Source organism: Ambystoma mexicanum, chromosome 5p (genome assembly GCF_040938575.1).
Source record: "Ambystoma mexicanum isolate Mex_15411 chromosome 5p, UKY_AmexF1_1, whole genome shotgun sequence".
In the NCBI taxonomy this organism is placed as follows: domain Eukaryota; kingdom Metazoa; phylum Chordata; class Amphibia; order Caudata; family Ambystomatidae; genus Ambystoma; species Ambystoma mexicanum.
The window spans coordinates 156,020,022-156,037,168 of NC_090930.1; the positions used below are offsets into that span (position 1 = coordinate 156,020,022).

A 17,147-nucleotide genomic window follows, 5' to 3' on the forward strand; every position below is an offset into this window, starting at 1 on the left:
AATTTACCTACAGCCAAGAGCTGGAGGTAAGTCAAGCTCCCCACCAGAAATAAACAGCTGGTATTACCAGCAGGTCTCCCCACCTTCCATGGAATGGAGATTAACATACTGTTGCCGGCACCTGTAATCTGTTAGCAATACCAGCGGATCAGGCACCGGTAACGGTTTTACCATTTGCGGTATCCCACCAGATTTACTGGCGGGATACATGCAAACACATAAATAGGCCAAAAGATTGGTGCTAAGCGCCTTTGCTAAATTTTTTGCAAAGATGCAAATGTCAGATAACCTGGCCCCTGGTTACCACATTGTTAATGGCTATGCCTATGCTCCCCACTGACAAGAAGGTGGCCAATTTGAGACTCATTATCCTCCCTATATATCAGCAACATGCTGCCACCGTGTACTCATCAATTTATTGATTGATTGATTGATTGATTTATTTATAGAGTGCTTTACACCAAGGCGCTGGGGGGGGTTCACATATATTTTTCCCTGGGACTCATTAGTAAACATGACAGAAGCACAGCACCATTTGGCTTTAATTTGAAAATACTTGCACAGTATGCTCCATTCATGCATGCAGTCCGAGCCAATAAGAATGACACAGCAATTTCTGGTGATATAGGAACACTGCAATATAAATGCAAGCTGTGGAGGAGATTGTGCACCAGGCCAGGTCGGCAGCAGGGGGCAGTGTTTACTGCTGTGGTAGCCTTGCCAAACACATGCTGCAGAACGAGTGACACAGGGTTGCAGGGGAGCAGTAAATACTGTAACACTCAAAATGCATTAGTGTTCCGGTCTGCGCTAATCAGACCACTCGTTTTCCTCCAGTTCAGAGTCGTCATCTGATTCGCTGTACTCCACCGCAATCCTGCGGGAGAGGATCGTTGCTACGTCATTGCCCACAGGCTCCTTCTTGGCCTCCTGTTCCCGCTGTTCCTGGACCTTTCGGAGTTGAAAGCCTGTGATCATGGAAAGCAAAGAAATTCATTAGAATCCAGTAATAATTGGTGAGCACAGCGGGGGCGTGTGGTCTAAGCATTCCTATGAAAATGAAAGAATATGGTCAGAGCGGAGGGTAAAGCAACATGACAATTCCTCTTGCCCTCTACAAAATATGGGGATGGGGCACAGAGATGTCTACTGCAACCAAATACAGAAATGTCTAAATGCAAGCATGCAAACCCCCATGTCCCCTCAAAAGATCCTTTGTTTTATTGAAAGTGAACCAACAATGATTTTGTATTTGTATTTTATTAGAGATTATATAGCGTTTTTATCCAAAGAACTCTACAGAATATTAAAACAACAGTACAAAAATATGAGAAAATGGGAAGGTTCAAATATCAGCTCTGAAAACAAACAATCATGGACAGTGGAGAAGATGATTTTTCAAGGAGACCCGAAAAAGATAATAGACAGTGATAGATCGAAGAGATAGAGGAAGAGTGTTCCAGTGAAGACAAGCTAGAAGCTGGAAGGAACAAAAGCGAGACTGAGCACACAGTGGAGGGGGAACAGTCAACTGAAAAAGACAAGAAGAACAAAGAGATCGAGAAGGAGTGTAAAAGGACAGGAGAGTGCCAAGATAGACTGGAGCTAACCCATAGAGAGATTTAAAGACTAAGCAGAGAAAATGGAATTTAAGTTGAGAGTGTAAAGGTAACCAACCAAGAGATACAAGTGATGCTGAAATAGAATCACGATAGGAGAGACGACAAAGTAAACAAACAGAGGAGTGGTATATGGATTTCAAAGGAGCCAGATGAGATGAAGGGAGACCAAAAAGCGTGACAGAACAATAGAAACGTCAAAAAAATGAGAGAAGAAATAAGCAGGTTAGTTGCGTGAAAGGTAAGAAAGGAACGAACTTTGCAGATGTTATACAAATGAAAAAGGAAAGACTGGGATGTGAGGGAAATATGAAGCGTAAAAGAAAGATTAGAATCCAAATAAAGACCAAGAGTTCGAGCATAAGGGAACTAGAAAGGGTAGAGGCAGGAAAAAGAAATAGATGATGGAAGAGAAAAAGAGTTGGCAGGGAAAATTAGAACCTCTGTTTTTCCAGAGTTCAAGGTAAGAAAGTGCAATGACATCCATGATTTAATGGCAGAGAGACAAGAAGAGAGAGGGTGGTGAATTTCAGGTGTGAAGGATGAGAAAGCTAGGAAAAGGTGTCTGTCATCAGCATAAAAGTGATGACAGTATCCAAAGGAAGTAATCATAGGAGCAAGTAATGAAGTATAAAGTGAGAATAGAAATGGACTCAAGACAGAACCTTGGGGAAAACTGTGCTCAAGGGGAAGAGGTGGCGAAGTTTATCCACCCCATGAAACAGAAAAAGTTCTGTTAGAGTGATAAGAGGAGAACCAGGAAAGAACAGAACCCCTGAAACCAAATGAAGATAGAAAATTAAGAAGTAAAGAGTGATCAACAGTGTCAAAAGCAGCTGATAAATCAAGACGAATGAGAAAAGAAGAGTGTTTAGAGTGGCAAGCTGACAGAAGAGAGTTAAGAAAGCACATTAATGCAGTCTCGTGGAGTAACAGGGACGAAACACGGACTGAAAATGAGGGAAAGGGGATAATTCATTAACAAAAGAAGAGATCTGGAAATAGACAAGGGGCTCCAGGAGCTTAGATAAGTAGGGAAGAAGAGAAATGGGGCGGAAATTAGAGACAACAAGAGGATTGGCTGAGTTTTTTTTTAGAATAGGAGTGATGATAGCATGTTTGAACGCAGTAGGAAAAGTAGATGTGGAGAGACAAATATTAAAGAATGAAACAAGAAAAGGCACAAAAGAAGGATAGATTAAAGGAATGAGAGTAGATGGGATATGGTCTATAGGGGCTGCTGTTGGGTGGACTTTGGCCAACAGGAGTGTTACATCAGAGTTGGACAAGGGAGCAAAGTCCGACAGGAAAGTTGGAGGTTTGGGTGGAGGAGTAAATTCAATGGAAGAGGAGGGTGAATTAATAATATCCTGACGGAGAGAGTGAGCCTTAGAGGAAAAGAAAGAAGCAAAATCAGAGGCAGAGTTCATGGAAGGATCAGGAGAAGGTGGAGAGAGAAGACAGGTTCAAGTTTGGAATAGACGCCTAGGATGAGCAATTTGAGAATGAAGAAGATCAGAGAAATACATACATGTAGCAGATTTTAATGGTTGTCATAAAGAGCATGATAAGAGAAATAAGCAGAATGATTAGAGGGAGAATGAGACTTAAGCAATCATCTTTCCAGGCGACGTAAGAGTCACTGCATAGAGCATGATCTCTCCTGAAATTTAAATACTTGCGGTGTAAGGCACATTAAGAGAATTCAGTAGGCCAAGACATTTTTCAAACATCACAGACCATGCTCAGAGGAAGAGAGGGATGGCTAAGGGGGTTATCTCCCAAAAATTGTTTGGGACCATTAATACTCATAATTAACATTTTTAATCTTTAAACCATAGGAAGTCTGTAACAATAGTTAAAACCTGAACAGATGTAAAGACCACTTTAAGGGAGGATATCTCTATCAAGGAACCTTTTGGAAAGTCGAACAAAAAATAGTGCCTTAAAAAATATTGTGCGCATAGCAGTGGTAGAATTCTTTTTTTTGTAGATTACTAGATAATTGAGGATTTTATCCTATTTGCCTCAACAACACAGATATTGCCAGTTCTACTTTGACCAATAGTAGAAGTTGTGATTTTTTCATATTACCCATGAAGAAGATAGTGTCTGTTCTAACACACCCCAGCAACATAGGTATCAATTGTTTTTACATTTCTAGGTAAACCATATGTTGACAGTTACCATAACGACAGGCAGTCCTCCCATTGTCTCCCATTGTCAAAGTACACAATTCCCAGTGAAAGAGTTATCTGAAATTTACAGTAGATAGTGCAAATTTCCACTTTGGCCATTCAATGAGATATTGACATTTTCCAGACCCTCCATTTAAGCAGACCTTGCTAGTTTCTATCCTGCTGCAGCATCAATAGGTAGATCTTACCTGCTAAATAAGTATTGCCTGTTTTTATCCTGTTCAGCATGTCAATATCAACAATTAGCATTCAGTTTAATAAATAGAAATTGATAATTGTCAAAATATCAAGTAAACAAATATTGAACATTCTTTCAGTGTTACATAAAGCAGAAATTGAGATTTTCCATATTTCCCATGTGTTAAAATGTGCTGCCTACCCTAGAACTGCATGCCTCGGTGTATGATCATGGGCTTCTGTGTTAGGCAACACATTGCATGGAATTCATTTTTGCTGGTCTAGATTTGATTTGTTGGTTCTAAGTCACTGACACCCGTGATGCACCTGGTTTGTTTATTCTTGATGTATATTTGTTTGCACAGTGAGTGTTTTGGAACTATCTGTATTGTAGAGCTACATTGATGTCTAGATTTGTTTCTTTACAGTCGGTTCCCCTCAATTTCATAGTCCATTCCTCTCTGTATGAGCACAATGGCACTGGGCGAACGGATTGATAAGCAGACACCTCCTCGCCACGTTCAGCTATGTTCTAGTATTCTTTACTCAAAACCATTCTCCATTTTACTATGCAGAAACTTCGGTTTCCAACAGTGCCGTAATTGAATCCTGACACCAGGAGTGTTCGAAATGATCGCCGACTCCACCAGGCACTTCCATTACGTCACCATTTTCTCACTGTTCGCCGCACCTCACGGAACTTGGCCGCTCCAACTGCCAACTGTCCCTGCACTGTCACTTTGCCCAAACTGCTCAAAGGTACCCTAGACATACCGGCAGAAACTTCTCATGGGCATATATCCACCACACGCAACTGTAAACTGCCCAAACTGTGATCACCTGGCGCGCCTTCTGATCAGAATTTAATGCGCATATCCATAACTGTATATGGAGCAGGCACAGCTTCACAGCCCCTCCATTCTGCACATGGGCACCACTTCCACTTCATAGCATGGGGACACTTCTGTCCAAACTATAAGTCAGATTTTCCCTTTTCTGATCAAAAGGCTCAGCTTCATTCTTCTCCTTAGGGCCCGCTTCCAACCTCAGCCCCAGGACCCAGCTCTCCCACCACCTATGGGCTGCTGAAGGTCCCACCTGCTATGGGGCTCTCTTCCTCCCCCCTGCCTATGCCCTGATGAGTCTTACTTGGTTTGTTTTTGGGGGCAGTGTGTCCTCTTGCTTCTCCTTCTGCACCCCCCACAGCAGATTCTCCAGCTCTGTTTCCATAATTTCCTCTCCTTGCACGCAGGTTCCTTATCTTGACCAGCTTGTCGCCAATGTAAAGAAGTGACTCTCTTAGGTGTCATGTGGTTACTTCTTAGGTTTATACCCAGTGCTCAGGTTACAATATATAAGTAGGTTACATAGGACAAGAACACTGGCACACCCGTCACCCAGGCAGGGGCTTCCAACTGCCTGGGCTTGGAACCTTCACCAAGCATTTTATCATTCACACCCAAACACTCCAGATGACATCACAAAATTCCACCATGGAATCCAAGTACTACCCAACAAAATTATTACTGTACACCTTGAAATCCAACTATATGAAGCAAAGTTTGTGATCCTGGTCACAACCTCTCTCCCCCCACTCGATATCCCCTCCTCCCCCCCCGGACTCCCGGCCTTCTGTCCGACCATTCCCCTCCCTCATTTTTGGATGCAGCCAGAGTACCACTAGTTCCTTTTTTCCACTTTCACCCCTGGGTAGTGCCAATGGAAATAGGAGGATTGACAATAATTTAAATACGAGTGAGACAGAGGAAAGAAAAGAACAGGCAGTGCCATTACTCAGAGACAATAGCTTCATTCCAAAAAGAATCCAGAAATGCTAAGATATGCACATTGTAATGTTCTGATGTCATATCTCATCATTTTTCTCACTACCCAGATGACTATGGTCTGTGGTCCAAACATCAGGAAAGATGTTAGGTACTCATGGAGTATCAAGTGAGGAACCTTTTGGGACCTGCAATGCAAAATGGCAAACTCTGGTTCTTGGTAGGTTGCAGGGGCTACGGCCCTACAATGTTTGCTGCTCAGTGGTGGTAGAATTCCCTCCTCGCCTTGTGCTCAAACCATTGAGTGGTCTTTCTCTCAATGAAGGCAGTAGCGTCCCCTGAAACCCAAGTTACAATGTGAGGTTGTCTTTTCTAGCAAGGGAGATCTTTCAGGAAGGGAACACTGCGATGTCTCCACATTGTGGGGGCGTTCATTCCTGCTGTGGTCTTGACACTCATTTGTTGATTTTGGTACGTTGCTTCTTTCATTCTTATTCAGTCATGTTGTGTTCGTTTTTGCTGAGTTTCTATTAGGGAACTACAATTCAATGATAAGTGATGGCAGCCATCTTGCATCCTGACATTTCTTTTTAGAACACACTTTTCTTGATTTATCTTGCGAGACCGTATAATATCATCACTCCAAGCACTCAGAGAACTGTATGGCATTAGACATTCTGGGCCTCATCACGACTTTGGCGGTAACCCTTAAATCCGGCAGTCGCGCTATTACCGCCAGATTTAAGGGTCCGCCATATCAGGACTTCGGCGGATTTCGCCCTAGCTGAGCTGGGGGAAATCCACTGAAAATTTGCGCTATTACCGCCGGCGGGAAATCCGCCGGCGGTATGAGCGCAAATTTTCCCTATTGAGCCCAGTGGGGAATGGGGCATTCCCGAATGGGCTCAATGGGGAATGGGGAATTACATTACCGCCGAACTCGTGATCCGGCGCTATTAGCATTGAAAGTAAAGTAAACAGAACAAATGAAACATTCTAAATGGAGAAAGTAAAAATAATTATATAACATTTTTTTTCTATAAATGGAAATTCTGTCTTCATACATGTATCTGTTTTAAAAAAAAACGTGTTTCTAATGTCTTATTGATGCAGTAGTACGAGGAAAATGTCTGCTGTATTCAGGGTGGGACTGGGGCATACATTGTCCTGGGCACCTATGAAAGAGTGGCCCACAGTTACAAATGGCAATGCATTCCTTTTGGGACAGACCTATTGAGTGGTACCCAAGGAGGAGCTTTTTGATACAATGTGATGCACATTGTGCATTTTAAAGAATATTCCTTCAGTAACACTGGTCAAAACTACTAGCCGCATGGTGAAGTAACGTATCAAACTGGCTCACTTTGACCAAAAGAACTGGCCCACACCATCCTTTTGCATTTTTGGTCCGGGCGTAGCCCTGTTTCCCGACAGGCCAGTCCGAGACTGGTGGCACGAGGGAATGTGCTCCATGTGATGTGGTCCTGTGCGCATGTGCATGATGTCTAGGAATACGTCACGGGAGACATGTTCCCAGTGTGAAGACCAGACATGCTTGATTTGCCTACACAGAGCCCCCAGGCAAATAACTTACTGAAAATAACGACGAAGAGAAAGCAAAAGCGCAAAAAATAGATGAAAGTAAAAAAGAAAACACGTACACGTATTGAGCAGGTGACGACAGTGGAGGGCTTTAAACATGGTGTGCGGGGGTCACGTGGCGGCCAGGGGTGTTCCTTCCTTTTTTTTTTAAAGTAGACCTTTTTGGCTGTTTTTTTTTAAAGTGATAATGAAGGGCTGCTAAAGTGAGTTTGGGGGAATACAGCCAGGGTTGGACTGGGAACCAAAAGAAGTCCTGGAAATAATGTTCAAAGTGGCCCCATAATACACATTTTCAGCAATCCCAATACTTTTCGTATGAGAAAATGTGGAAATAAAATAGGTAACCACACAAAAGAGTCCCAAGGCACAGATACCCACCGGGAAATCTCCAGAGTTCCATATAGGCCAGTCCAACCATGATTGGACCTAATTCTAATCTCCAGTTTGAATTGTCGCTGTAGTGCTTGGATCTAGGCCTTGAAATAGAAAACAAAGACATATGTGAAATATAAACCACCAAACTCTTGCATAACTTCGACTGAAGTGGGAAAATGCTATTCTGAGCCCCTGGAAAGGGTGAATGCCTGGGCGGTGTAAGGACCCACGCAAAGGTTGCCAAAAGCTGCACTTTGCTACAGTAAATACATATAATATAATACTGCTTCATAGTACATGTGCTAGAGGCTCTTCCAAATAGGTGAAACACATATGGCACAGTGTCATATGTGTCGGGCATTCTCTTCACAAGGTCATGTTTCTGCATGTTTTTATGGAAATCGCGTCTTGCAATCCCAAACTCTCCTTATATGTCTGAGAAAGAAGTTGTGCACTCATCCTCCACACACGAGTCTGAATGTCCTTTTCAAAAGTCTGAATGTCCTTTTAAAAAAAGCCTCATCACAAATTTGGTGGTAGCGGTGCTGGTAAAACCGGAACGGCTGCCGCCAAACTTGTGAATATACCAGCACCTAGCAATGGGCAATTACTGGGTCATTGGGACCCCGCCGGACCCGGTAATTACCCATCGCCGGGTGCCGGTGCCCATTACTTCCCATTCCCATCTGAGCCCAATAGAGCTCAAGGGGAATGGGAGGCTGGATTGGATTCATGATTGGTGCCGGTGCATCCGACAAGTTCTGCTTGCGGGTGCCGGTGCATCCGACAAGTTCTGCTTGCGGGTGCCGGTGCATCCGACAAGTTCTGCTTGCGGGTGCCGGTCTGCACTGCAGAAAGGCACTTGCAAGCACAATTCGTAGTTTGCCGGTCCAATAGCAACGGTGCCAGTAGCTTACCGGCACCGTTACTACCAGACCGGCAAACTTATAATGAGGCACTGAATTTCTGCTGTGATCACAGAAACGGTCCTAGCGAGGCCCCCACGTGCTTTCATCTCTCCCGTATCCAATTGGCACTTGGAGTTTGTTGAAACCATTCCACCCCTGCCCGGGATCAATAATTTCCAAGAATGCTTTTCTGGGTGGCAGGGCACTGCTCACCTATTCACGATCCCTTGCATGAGTCTGTGCCGTGTGCCTTCACATCCATTCTCAAAATTGTGTCCTCTCCCCTTCTCCCAGCCCCTCTGTTAATCATGGCCAGGTCAACAGCTAGCATTATATGTATCCGGGAAGATAGCTCAGTGGGTTGAATGCTCGCTGCTGGTATCTATGTGTGATCTGCAGGTTGCAGGTTTGAATACCGGCAAGGCCAACTCAGCCTTTCATCCTTCCAGGGTTGAAAAATGAGTACCGACCTCGATTGGGCTGATGTATGTAAATATGTTTTAGGTAGGCTTAGGTGCAAGCACTATATAAAAAAACAAATAAAGGAAGGCCTCCCATTTTACCGACCAGTACAGGTCCCCATCTTGACACTTTAATCCTCAAAGATGTAATTAGAAGTGCACAGGGCGGGTTATCATTTCCACCATTACTGCACAGCCCATGAGGGGGATTGGCACCTTGCTGTAATGCTTAACATCTCTGGAAAGTTAGTTAGTATCGGCTTTAGATTGCATCTGTGGTCTGTTGTGGTGTGCATGCCCAGTTATTTAAAGTGTATGGAGCACCTTTCAGAAAGGCATCTTAATGGCAAGGACTGACTCGTCCCACCCCGGGACATAACAGAACTAACCACTGAGCGTACTCATTATTTCCAACAGTCATGGAAGGGCCTCCTAGCTAGACCAGAATATCATTTGTGTATTTCCTCTTCCAGATGGAATTGTGAACATTAGCCTGCGTCGCATCTAGATAGAATTGTAAATAAATACTAGCATATCCACACTTAGATAGAATTGTAAATGTTAGCATGTCCACAGTTAGATAGAATTGTAAATATTAGCATGTCCACACTTAGATAGAATTGTAAATAAATACTAGCATATCCACACTTAGATAGAATTGTAAATGTTAGCATGTCCACACTTAGAATTGTAAATATTAGCATGTCCACAGTTAGATAGAATTGTGAATATTGGCATGTCCACACTTAGATAGAATTGTGAATAGTAGCATGTCCACACTTAGATAGAATTGTGAATAGTAGCATGTCCACACTTAGATAGAATTGTGAATAGTAGCATGTCCACACTTAGATAGAATTGTGAATAGTAGCATGTCCACACTTAGATAGAATTGTGAACATTAGCCTGCGTCGCATCTGGGTGGAATTGTGAATGCTAGCATGTCCACACTTGGATAGAATTGTGAAGGTTGGCATGGCCACGCTTGGATCGAATTGTGAACATTAGCCTGCGTCACATCTAGATAGGATTTTGATTGAAGGATAGCATGCCCGCGCCTAGATGAAACTTGAATGTTAGCATGTGCCACACTTAGAACTGTGAACACCAGCCTGCGCCGCATCTAGATAAGATTGTGAATGTTGGCATGCCCACGCCTAGATAGAATTCTGAACATTGGCCTGCACCGCTTCCAGGATTGTGAAGTCCAACAGGTGCCACACTTAGACAAGACTGTGAATGTCAGCATGCTAAAGGTCAGGTAACCCACTAACCAATATAATCCTCAAACTCTGCATACTTATCTCACTCAAAAACTCACACAACCATCTCTCGCACCACAAGCCGCACACACTTCACAACACTGCAACAACACATAAGCCGGAGCAACAGCACACGCGGACTGACACCGATCCAATACCCGCACCAAAGCTCAGCAACCGGTGTATACCGAATTGAAGCTGCCAACAGAACACCACTCCACTCACTATCCTACTCCCTCTTCACCTTACTAACCCATCCCACATTATCGTTTACAGATCCGCCAGAGCGCCTGGGGACCAATTCCGTTGGTGACGGTGCGCGGTACAAATACCTTTAACATTTAACATTTAACATTTAACATCTCCGTTTCCCTGAGACCCCTTTAATTTTGGGTCAGCTTTGAGTCAAGAGGATGGAAAAAGAGAAGGGGCAACATTGGGCATCCTTGTGTCATAGCTCGGTGAGTCTCGAAGCTCTCTGAGAGGTGACCATTCTCGCTAACTCCTACTTTGGGTTCAATATTTCATCCCAAATACACTTGGCTAATGCCTCTCTTTTGACAGACTAAAAACGTGGGCCTCCATTCTAGGCAAAGGCATGTCCATTTCCAGCGCCAGAGGAAGCTTTAAAAAAAAGCAGCGTTTGTAGTCTTGGCCAGATCCATAATATTATAAAAACCTTCTGAAATGTTGTCTTGTGGATCTGCCATAATAGATACATTCGGTGGCTATGACTGAAAATGACCGACTCTTACCACAAGTTCTTTTGATCTTTGGACAGACGAGACGGTAAGTTTTGTTTGATCTCGTTAATCTCTCCTTCGTTTGCAGGGTAAAGCAATTTTTCAGATAGCTTGGTGCATGTCCATGTAGGCATTTATGTGTCAAGGATTTTGAAAGTAACCCTGGACGTGACAGCAGCCAGTGGAGTTCCTTCCTAGCTGGATTTATGTGGTCCCTTTTGGAGACATATTTAATCATTCTAACGTATCATTTTGAAGGGTTTGGAGCTTCCATGTGCAGTTCTTACTTTCTCCGCCAAGGAGGGCATTTCAGTAGTCTGTGCGGGGCATTACAATGGCTCTGGCCAGGGTTTCGCAGGTCCTGCTAGTGACATAGGGTTTCACCAATCTGAGTAACCTCAAATGGTATCAGGATTTTTTAATGACGTTTTCCACCTGAGTGTCTGCTCCAAGGGACTGATCTACTATCACTCCCAAGGTTTTCAACTTATCCAAAGTCTTAATACAATGGCCAACGATTAAAAACTCTGAATAACCAGGTCCTAGTTTCATCCTCGCTTGAGAGGCTCCAAAGACCAATAATTTGGTCTTTGCACTGTTAAGGCAAAGCCAATCTTCTGTCATCCAGGTTTTCACTGGTAGATGCTGTGGACGACATTAGTATCCTCAGTGTGGTCTGCAATAAGAATGGTCTAAAAAAGTTGACCTCCCAGTGTGTTGTATATTTCAGTAGGGGAGGTGTTAGACCCTAACGCCTTTAGTTACACGAATGATCAATCTATTAGGCTTGCGTTATTTCCTTGGAAATTGCATGATTGTTGAAGTCTGAGACAGATTGCAGTTTAATATCGACAAAAAAGTCTAAAGAAGTTGTCCCTTCTAAAACCTTGTTTCAGGCAATATCATTTCTCAAGAACAAACACAGACCGTCCATGCAGCGAGGCCAAAATCCAAGATGGCAGCTATTCCAGAGATATACAAGATAGCACAGTATTTTAAATAAACGTGATTGGAGCCCGACCTTGCCCACATCCATGTTCCAGTGCACGAGGTGAGTGATTGTGCTGCTTGGGAGGGTGCACATCATGTGAACATTACGGAGGCAACTAGGTGAGTAAAAGCGGGGCCAAGCACGCCTCTCATTTAGGGATGAGAACAAAGGGAACTGCAAGTTACAGACTTTGCATAAAGCAAGGATAGGATCCAAGAGCGAAGATGGAGGTTAACACAGAACTTTAAATCAATGAGGAGAGAGCTCAAACTCACCCACTCAAAGGCTACAATGCACCCGGGGAACAAGCAGCTCTGATTGGTAGAATGCACAGTTTGTCATCAGCCCTCGTCACATTGGTATTTGATGGAGAAAAGTCAGTCTCTCGTCTGTTTAGCTAAGAGTATGCCTTTTCACCTGTTCAACAGGTCCTTCGTTCACCCACTGGCTGACTTCCGAGAGGACCCATTTCTGATTGGCATCACTGCTCAGTGGATTACATACTCTCAGGTGATGTTGCTGTGTTTCTGATCATTGTTCCCCAGCCCCCCAATCCTTTGGTTTGTCAATAAGATTGGGCAGGCACTCTACCGCTATCATTCCTGACAGCACTCTAAAAGGAAAGAGTTAGGGCCACAATGAATGAGTACCGTAGTTTCCACACTACATTGAGAGATTTGAGAAGACACTCTGTTGCCCTACAGTCAAAATATACTGAATCCACACAAGTTGCAGGACTGTACATTGGGGCAAGTACCCCTCTAAATTGTTAATAATGGTTGATTTTAGTCCCCTCGCTTTCGCTCCTGTTACCTGTTATGACCGCACACTTTACTGAAAGTACAACATGCAAATCCGCCTCCCCCAGCCCCTTACTGTTCTAAGTAGATGCTAGGCGGTCAAGAAAGGGAACTGGGTTTATGTGTGTACTAAACATGCCCCATATGTCTGGCAAAACTGCAAACAAGTCACAATACCTAAACACATCATAGCTAAAAAAAAGTTAAAAACCCTAACAAAAATCTAACCATGAGGGCTAACCCAGGCCCCCATTTTGCAGATTGCTCCTGCTCGGGTAGCATGCCTTGGTGCACAGATATACTGCTGGTAAACCACTTATAAGCCTACCTTTGCTCTGTAAAACGGTCTCCAATGGCCTAACTCACCAAAGGAGCAATGAGCTCCACTGTAAATCTATCCTCAGGGATCATTCTCTGCGAAGCATTTGCATCGTGGCAGCGGTCAACATGCTTCTTGTTGTGGCCCTCTGAAAAGGTGGACGGGATAGCATCTTCCAAATATGTCGTACGTAGGCTTCGGAGAAGCAAAGAAGGACAGAAAAACGGTTACATATTTGTTCATTAATGTTGTGCAAGAGGAAATGAAGTATTCTAAAAAAATGGGAACAGATACAATATGGGTTTTAGTGTGTATCATCTTCTGGAATAAACAAATGCTATTCCCCAGTCGCCGGTAGCTGCCTGAAGGTGGCTTCTCCCAACAAGGCTGATTGGACAGGTCTATGATCAGGGCTATGGGTGCTCATCTGGCCAGGCAGCACTTGAGCTACCGAAGCCCAATCCATTGGACAAGCCAACTTTCAGCCCCCATATAGGCTTCCAGGGGGAGCGGAAGAAGGGATTGATCATTGCATTCCAGGCAGAGATGGATGTGGTTTAGCTCCCTCTCACATCATCAAGTGTATGAAGTGAAGTGCATGGGAGACAACTGGCAACACTTTCCATCATGAAAGCCTGAGTTCCAAATCTGGGGTTGCTGTGACCACTAGAATGAAGTCATGTGTATGGCGGTGGAGGAACTGGAGAGATGCCTATAACAGAAAAGACTTGAGGAGAAACCGGCAGACAAAACACATGGAGAGTGAAGAGTCGCAGAAACCATCTGTCCTTCATAATACTGACTCCATGGATCGCACAGAATGCATGTGGAGAGGCTCCTTTAGATGAATGGAGATGCCTCACACAGCAGCAAAGAGATAAAAAAAAGTGCCCGCGCAGAATTGATGCTTTTATCAATTGTCCCGTTTAAAAATGTGTTTACTATCAAAATTAATTTTCTTCGAAGCCTATTCTGAGCCAAATATTTAGCCCACAGATTCGATACAATTGCTTTTGAAATCTCCCTAATTGTCATTTGTTAGACTCGAGCGTGCTTTCTCGTTTGTCCATGTAATAAGGATAGGGATATTTGAAGTGACTAATGGGTGACTAATTAGCAAGAAGATCATTCACACGTGGTTCGCCATCCACTGAAGAGACCAGCGTGGCAAGGACATTCTGAATAGCAGCTTAAGGAAGCCAAGCTGTTTTAGTACATCTTACTTAACTAATCTGACAATAAGAGGAACATGAAGATCTGAAACTTGGTCTGGCCAATCAGTGCTGACCGGAGCAGTGACAGAGTAGAAAGACTGGAAAGAATAAGGCCCATCGTACGACACAATCCGGCATTGGCCATGCAGCAAAGTGATGTTGCATTGAAGTGGCGTGGCTAAGAAGCTGCATGAGCAGTCCCTGGTGGCATCTTAGGATCTGGAAGATTCCTTCCACCAATACTGCTTGTGTGTGCTGCTTATGCTGTGGCTCCACTTCAAAATGTCATTTTAGCGAAGCCTCCTCACCCTTTTGCAATTGACACTACTCTTATCGTGTCTGCTTCATAACATACCATGACTTCTGATTTTGGTAGAGCCCGTCTTGTTCCTGCCATCCTTGTTGTCCTTTGTTATACTCTATGTTCTTCGTTGTCTGTTTCTTTCTCTCCTGTGTGCGCCCTGTGGCCTCAGGGTTAGTGGCGCAATACAAGAGCATAGATAGATAGATAGATAGATAGATAGTTAGATAGATAGATAGATAGATAGATAGATAGATAGATAGATAGATAGATAGATAGATAGATAGATAGATAGCAAGAGAAGAGGCAGTCTGTGTGGTCCGGGGAGGCTGAGGGTACGGGATGCTAAGGGGGGTTGCACCCTTCCACCATTCATTGTGCCGATGTTTGGGTTTAGTGGAGCTGAATAGCGGTGGCAACGGAATGAAGCGCAAGGTCAGCTACAGGTGTGGTGTGTGGAATGGACTGTTTGCTTTCTGTCTCTTGTGCAGTGATCTTGGGGCCCGGCATGGTCTTCTATTACAGCTGTACCTTTGTGGCTTTTTCGGATCTGAGCTTTCTTTGGGGCTCATTACAAGTACAGTGGTGCGGGAAGAAATTGTCGGTAATGGGATTATTAAAACATTTCCTGCACCGTCATACTACGTATATGGCCCTGGAGTGGGTGATTTACCTCCAGCATCATTCTGGAGATAAATCCACCCACTTTCTGCAAATCAGCAAAATCGGCAGTAATTCCGGCAAAAATGGACTCTAAAAATATGGGGACTAACTCTCCCACTACCACTTGTAATCCAGCTGTAATCCGGCCGGACCATGTGGTGGTAACAGTAATTCTGTTGGGCGGTATTCTGGCAGGTTTACCGTAACAAGGCCCTTTGCCTTTTATTCTATTTGACCACATTGCTGAGTGCTGCCCCTCGCCATGGAGGCATGCTGTTGGCATGCGAGTTGGTCAGAGTAGGTGTGTACAGCATGTTTGGGACACCTAGCAGTACATGAGTTGGTCTGGTGGCCATGATGCTATGAACTATGGCTCTTGACCTCTTCCTTGACTGGTGTGTCAGCTTCCCCCATTGGTTGCCATCTGCGGGGAAATAGCCCTACCCCGCCTCTTTTATTTGTGGTGATGGGCTGGGTAGATTACTTACGACCTGCTATGAAGGTTCGCTTGTTTTGAAGGACTTTCCTTGTAAGAGTTTGCTAGATCATCATTACGTCTAAAATGATCTGTTATTTACTTATTCTCTGCCTTTTTCTTTTTTTCGGTTTCTGCTTTTCACTGTCATCATTACACACCTTTTTCAAACGTTTCATTAATTTATTGTAAACAACTCTGGTGCAAACGCTATAGAAGCACAAAATAAAAAAGAAATACATCAAATGCTGATGGGACTATACGTGAACATAGAGGCCATCGCTAAAACGAAGGGAGAATGTGGGATATTGAAGGGTCCAAGATGGGGAAGAAACTGGTCACAATTAACTCCCGAAAATGGTAAACAAATAAAGTTCAATGGTCGATAAATTGTCAAATTCTTCCATTTGTTTTGTATATTGAAAATCAATGCAACCGCTCCACGCTTTTTTGTAAAATTAATCAAACTTATATGAAGAACACTCAGCAGAATACTCTTGGCAGCTCATTATTTTTCCAGGGTTTATATCAGGTGTGGTTCAGACAACTGCCAATCTTAAAACGGAAAACCCATCATTGTTAAATAATACAGCAATCTCCCCTGTGTTCATGGGATTAGACGGCCGGTAATGGCCCAGTAGCCTGAGCCTGGGTAGGCCTGAGTGAAGCAAGGGTCTCAGTGAAAGCTCACGGCCGTTATGACCCTGTAGGCTCTGAACAAGGCAGTGCAACTATTTACAACTGACATAGTTTAGAAATGTTCTATTTTTGAAGGACATGTGTTGCATATGTTCAATTTCCCATCAAAAGCAGAGTTCACTGCCACCATTGGAAAAAGAAAAGGGACATTCGCCCTTTTCTATTTCTATGAATGCCCGTAGACGGGTAGCGAGTGAGCGGTAACGGGTGTAGGATGCCACGGCCAGCAGCTAATTAAGGGGCAATAAGGGGTGTGGGATGTCATCAGGGTAGAGAAGGGGGTGACGTAATGAGAAGTTGCCCGGGCTGAGGATTCTGTAGATATAAGATTAGAAAATTGCTTAAATACATGTGATGTCAATCGGGAAGAGGCAAAATGGCCGCCACTCCCTAGCCTGGGACTCCAGAGCAGAGCGTTCAGCACAGCAATGGAAAGATATTCCAGGCAAAATGACGAACAGTACTGGCTCAGGTGAGCATGAAAGCATCCCTATGCCCAATACTGATAAATAAGTAAGAAGCACGCTGAAATGGTGTCTTAGTGTCAACAACACAC

General features: G+C 43.9%; 1 protein-coding gene across 9 annotated transcripts in view; it reads right to left on the reverse strand.

Annotated features, from left to right (window-relative positions):
- Positions 1-524: 524 nt before the first annotated feature.
- Positions 525-17,147, reverse strand: part of LOC138480812 (actin-binding protein WASF3-like) — a 1,100,082-nt gene continuing 1,083,459 nt past the window's right edge. For all 9 annotated transcript variants that reach the window (XM_069612569.1, XM_069612567.1, XM_069612561.1 and 6 more), the window contains one exon: positions 525-968. In XM_069612569.1, coding sequence (XP_069468670.1) covers positions 811-968 — 158 coding nt within the window. In that variant the 3' untranslated portion in view covers positions 525-810. The remainder of the gene's footprint in view (positions 969-17,147) is intronic.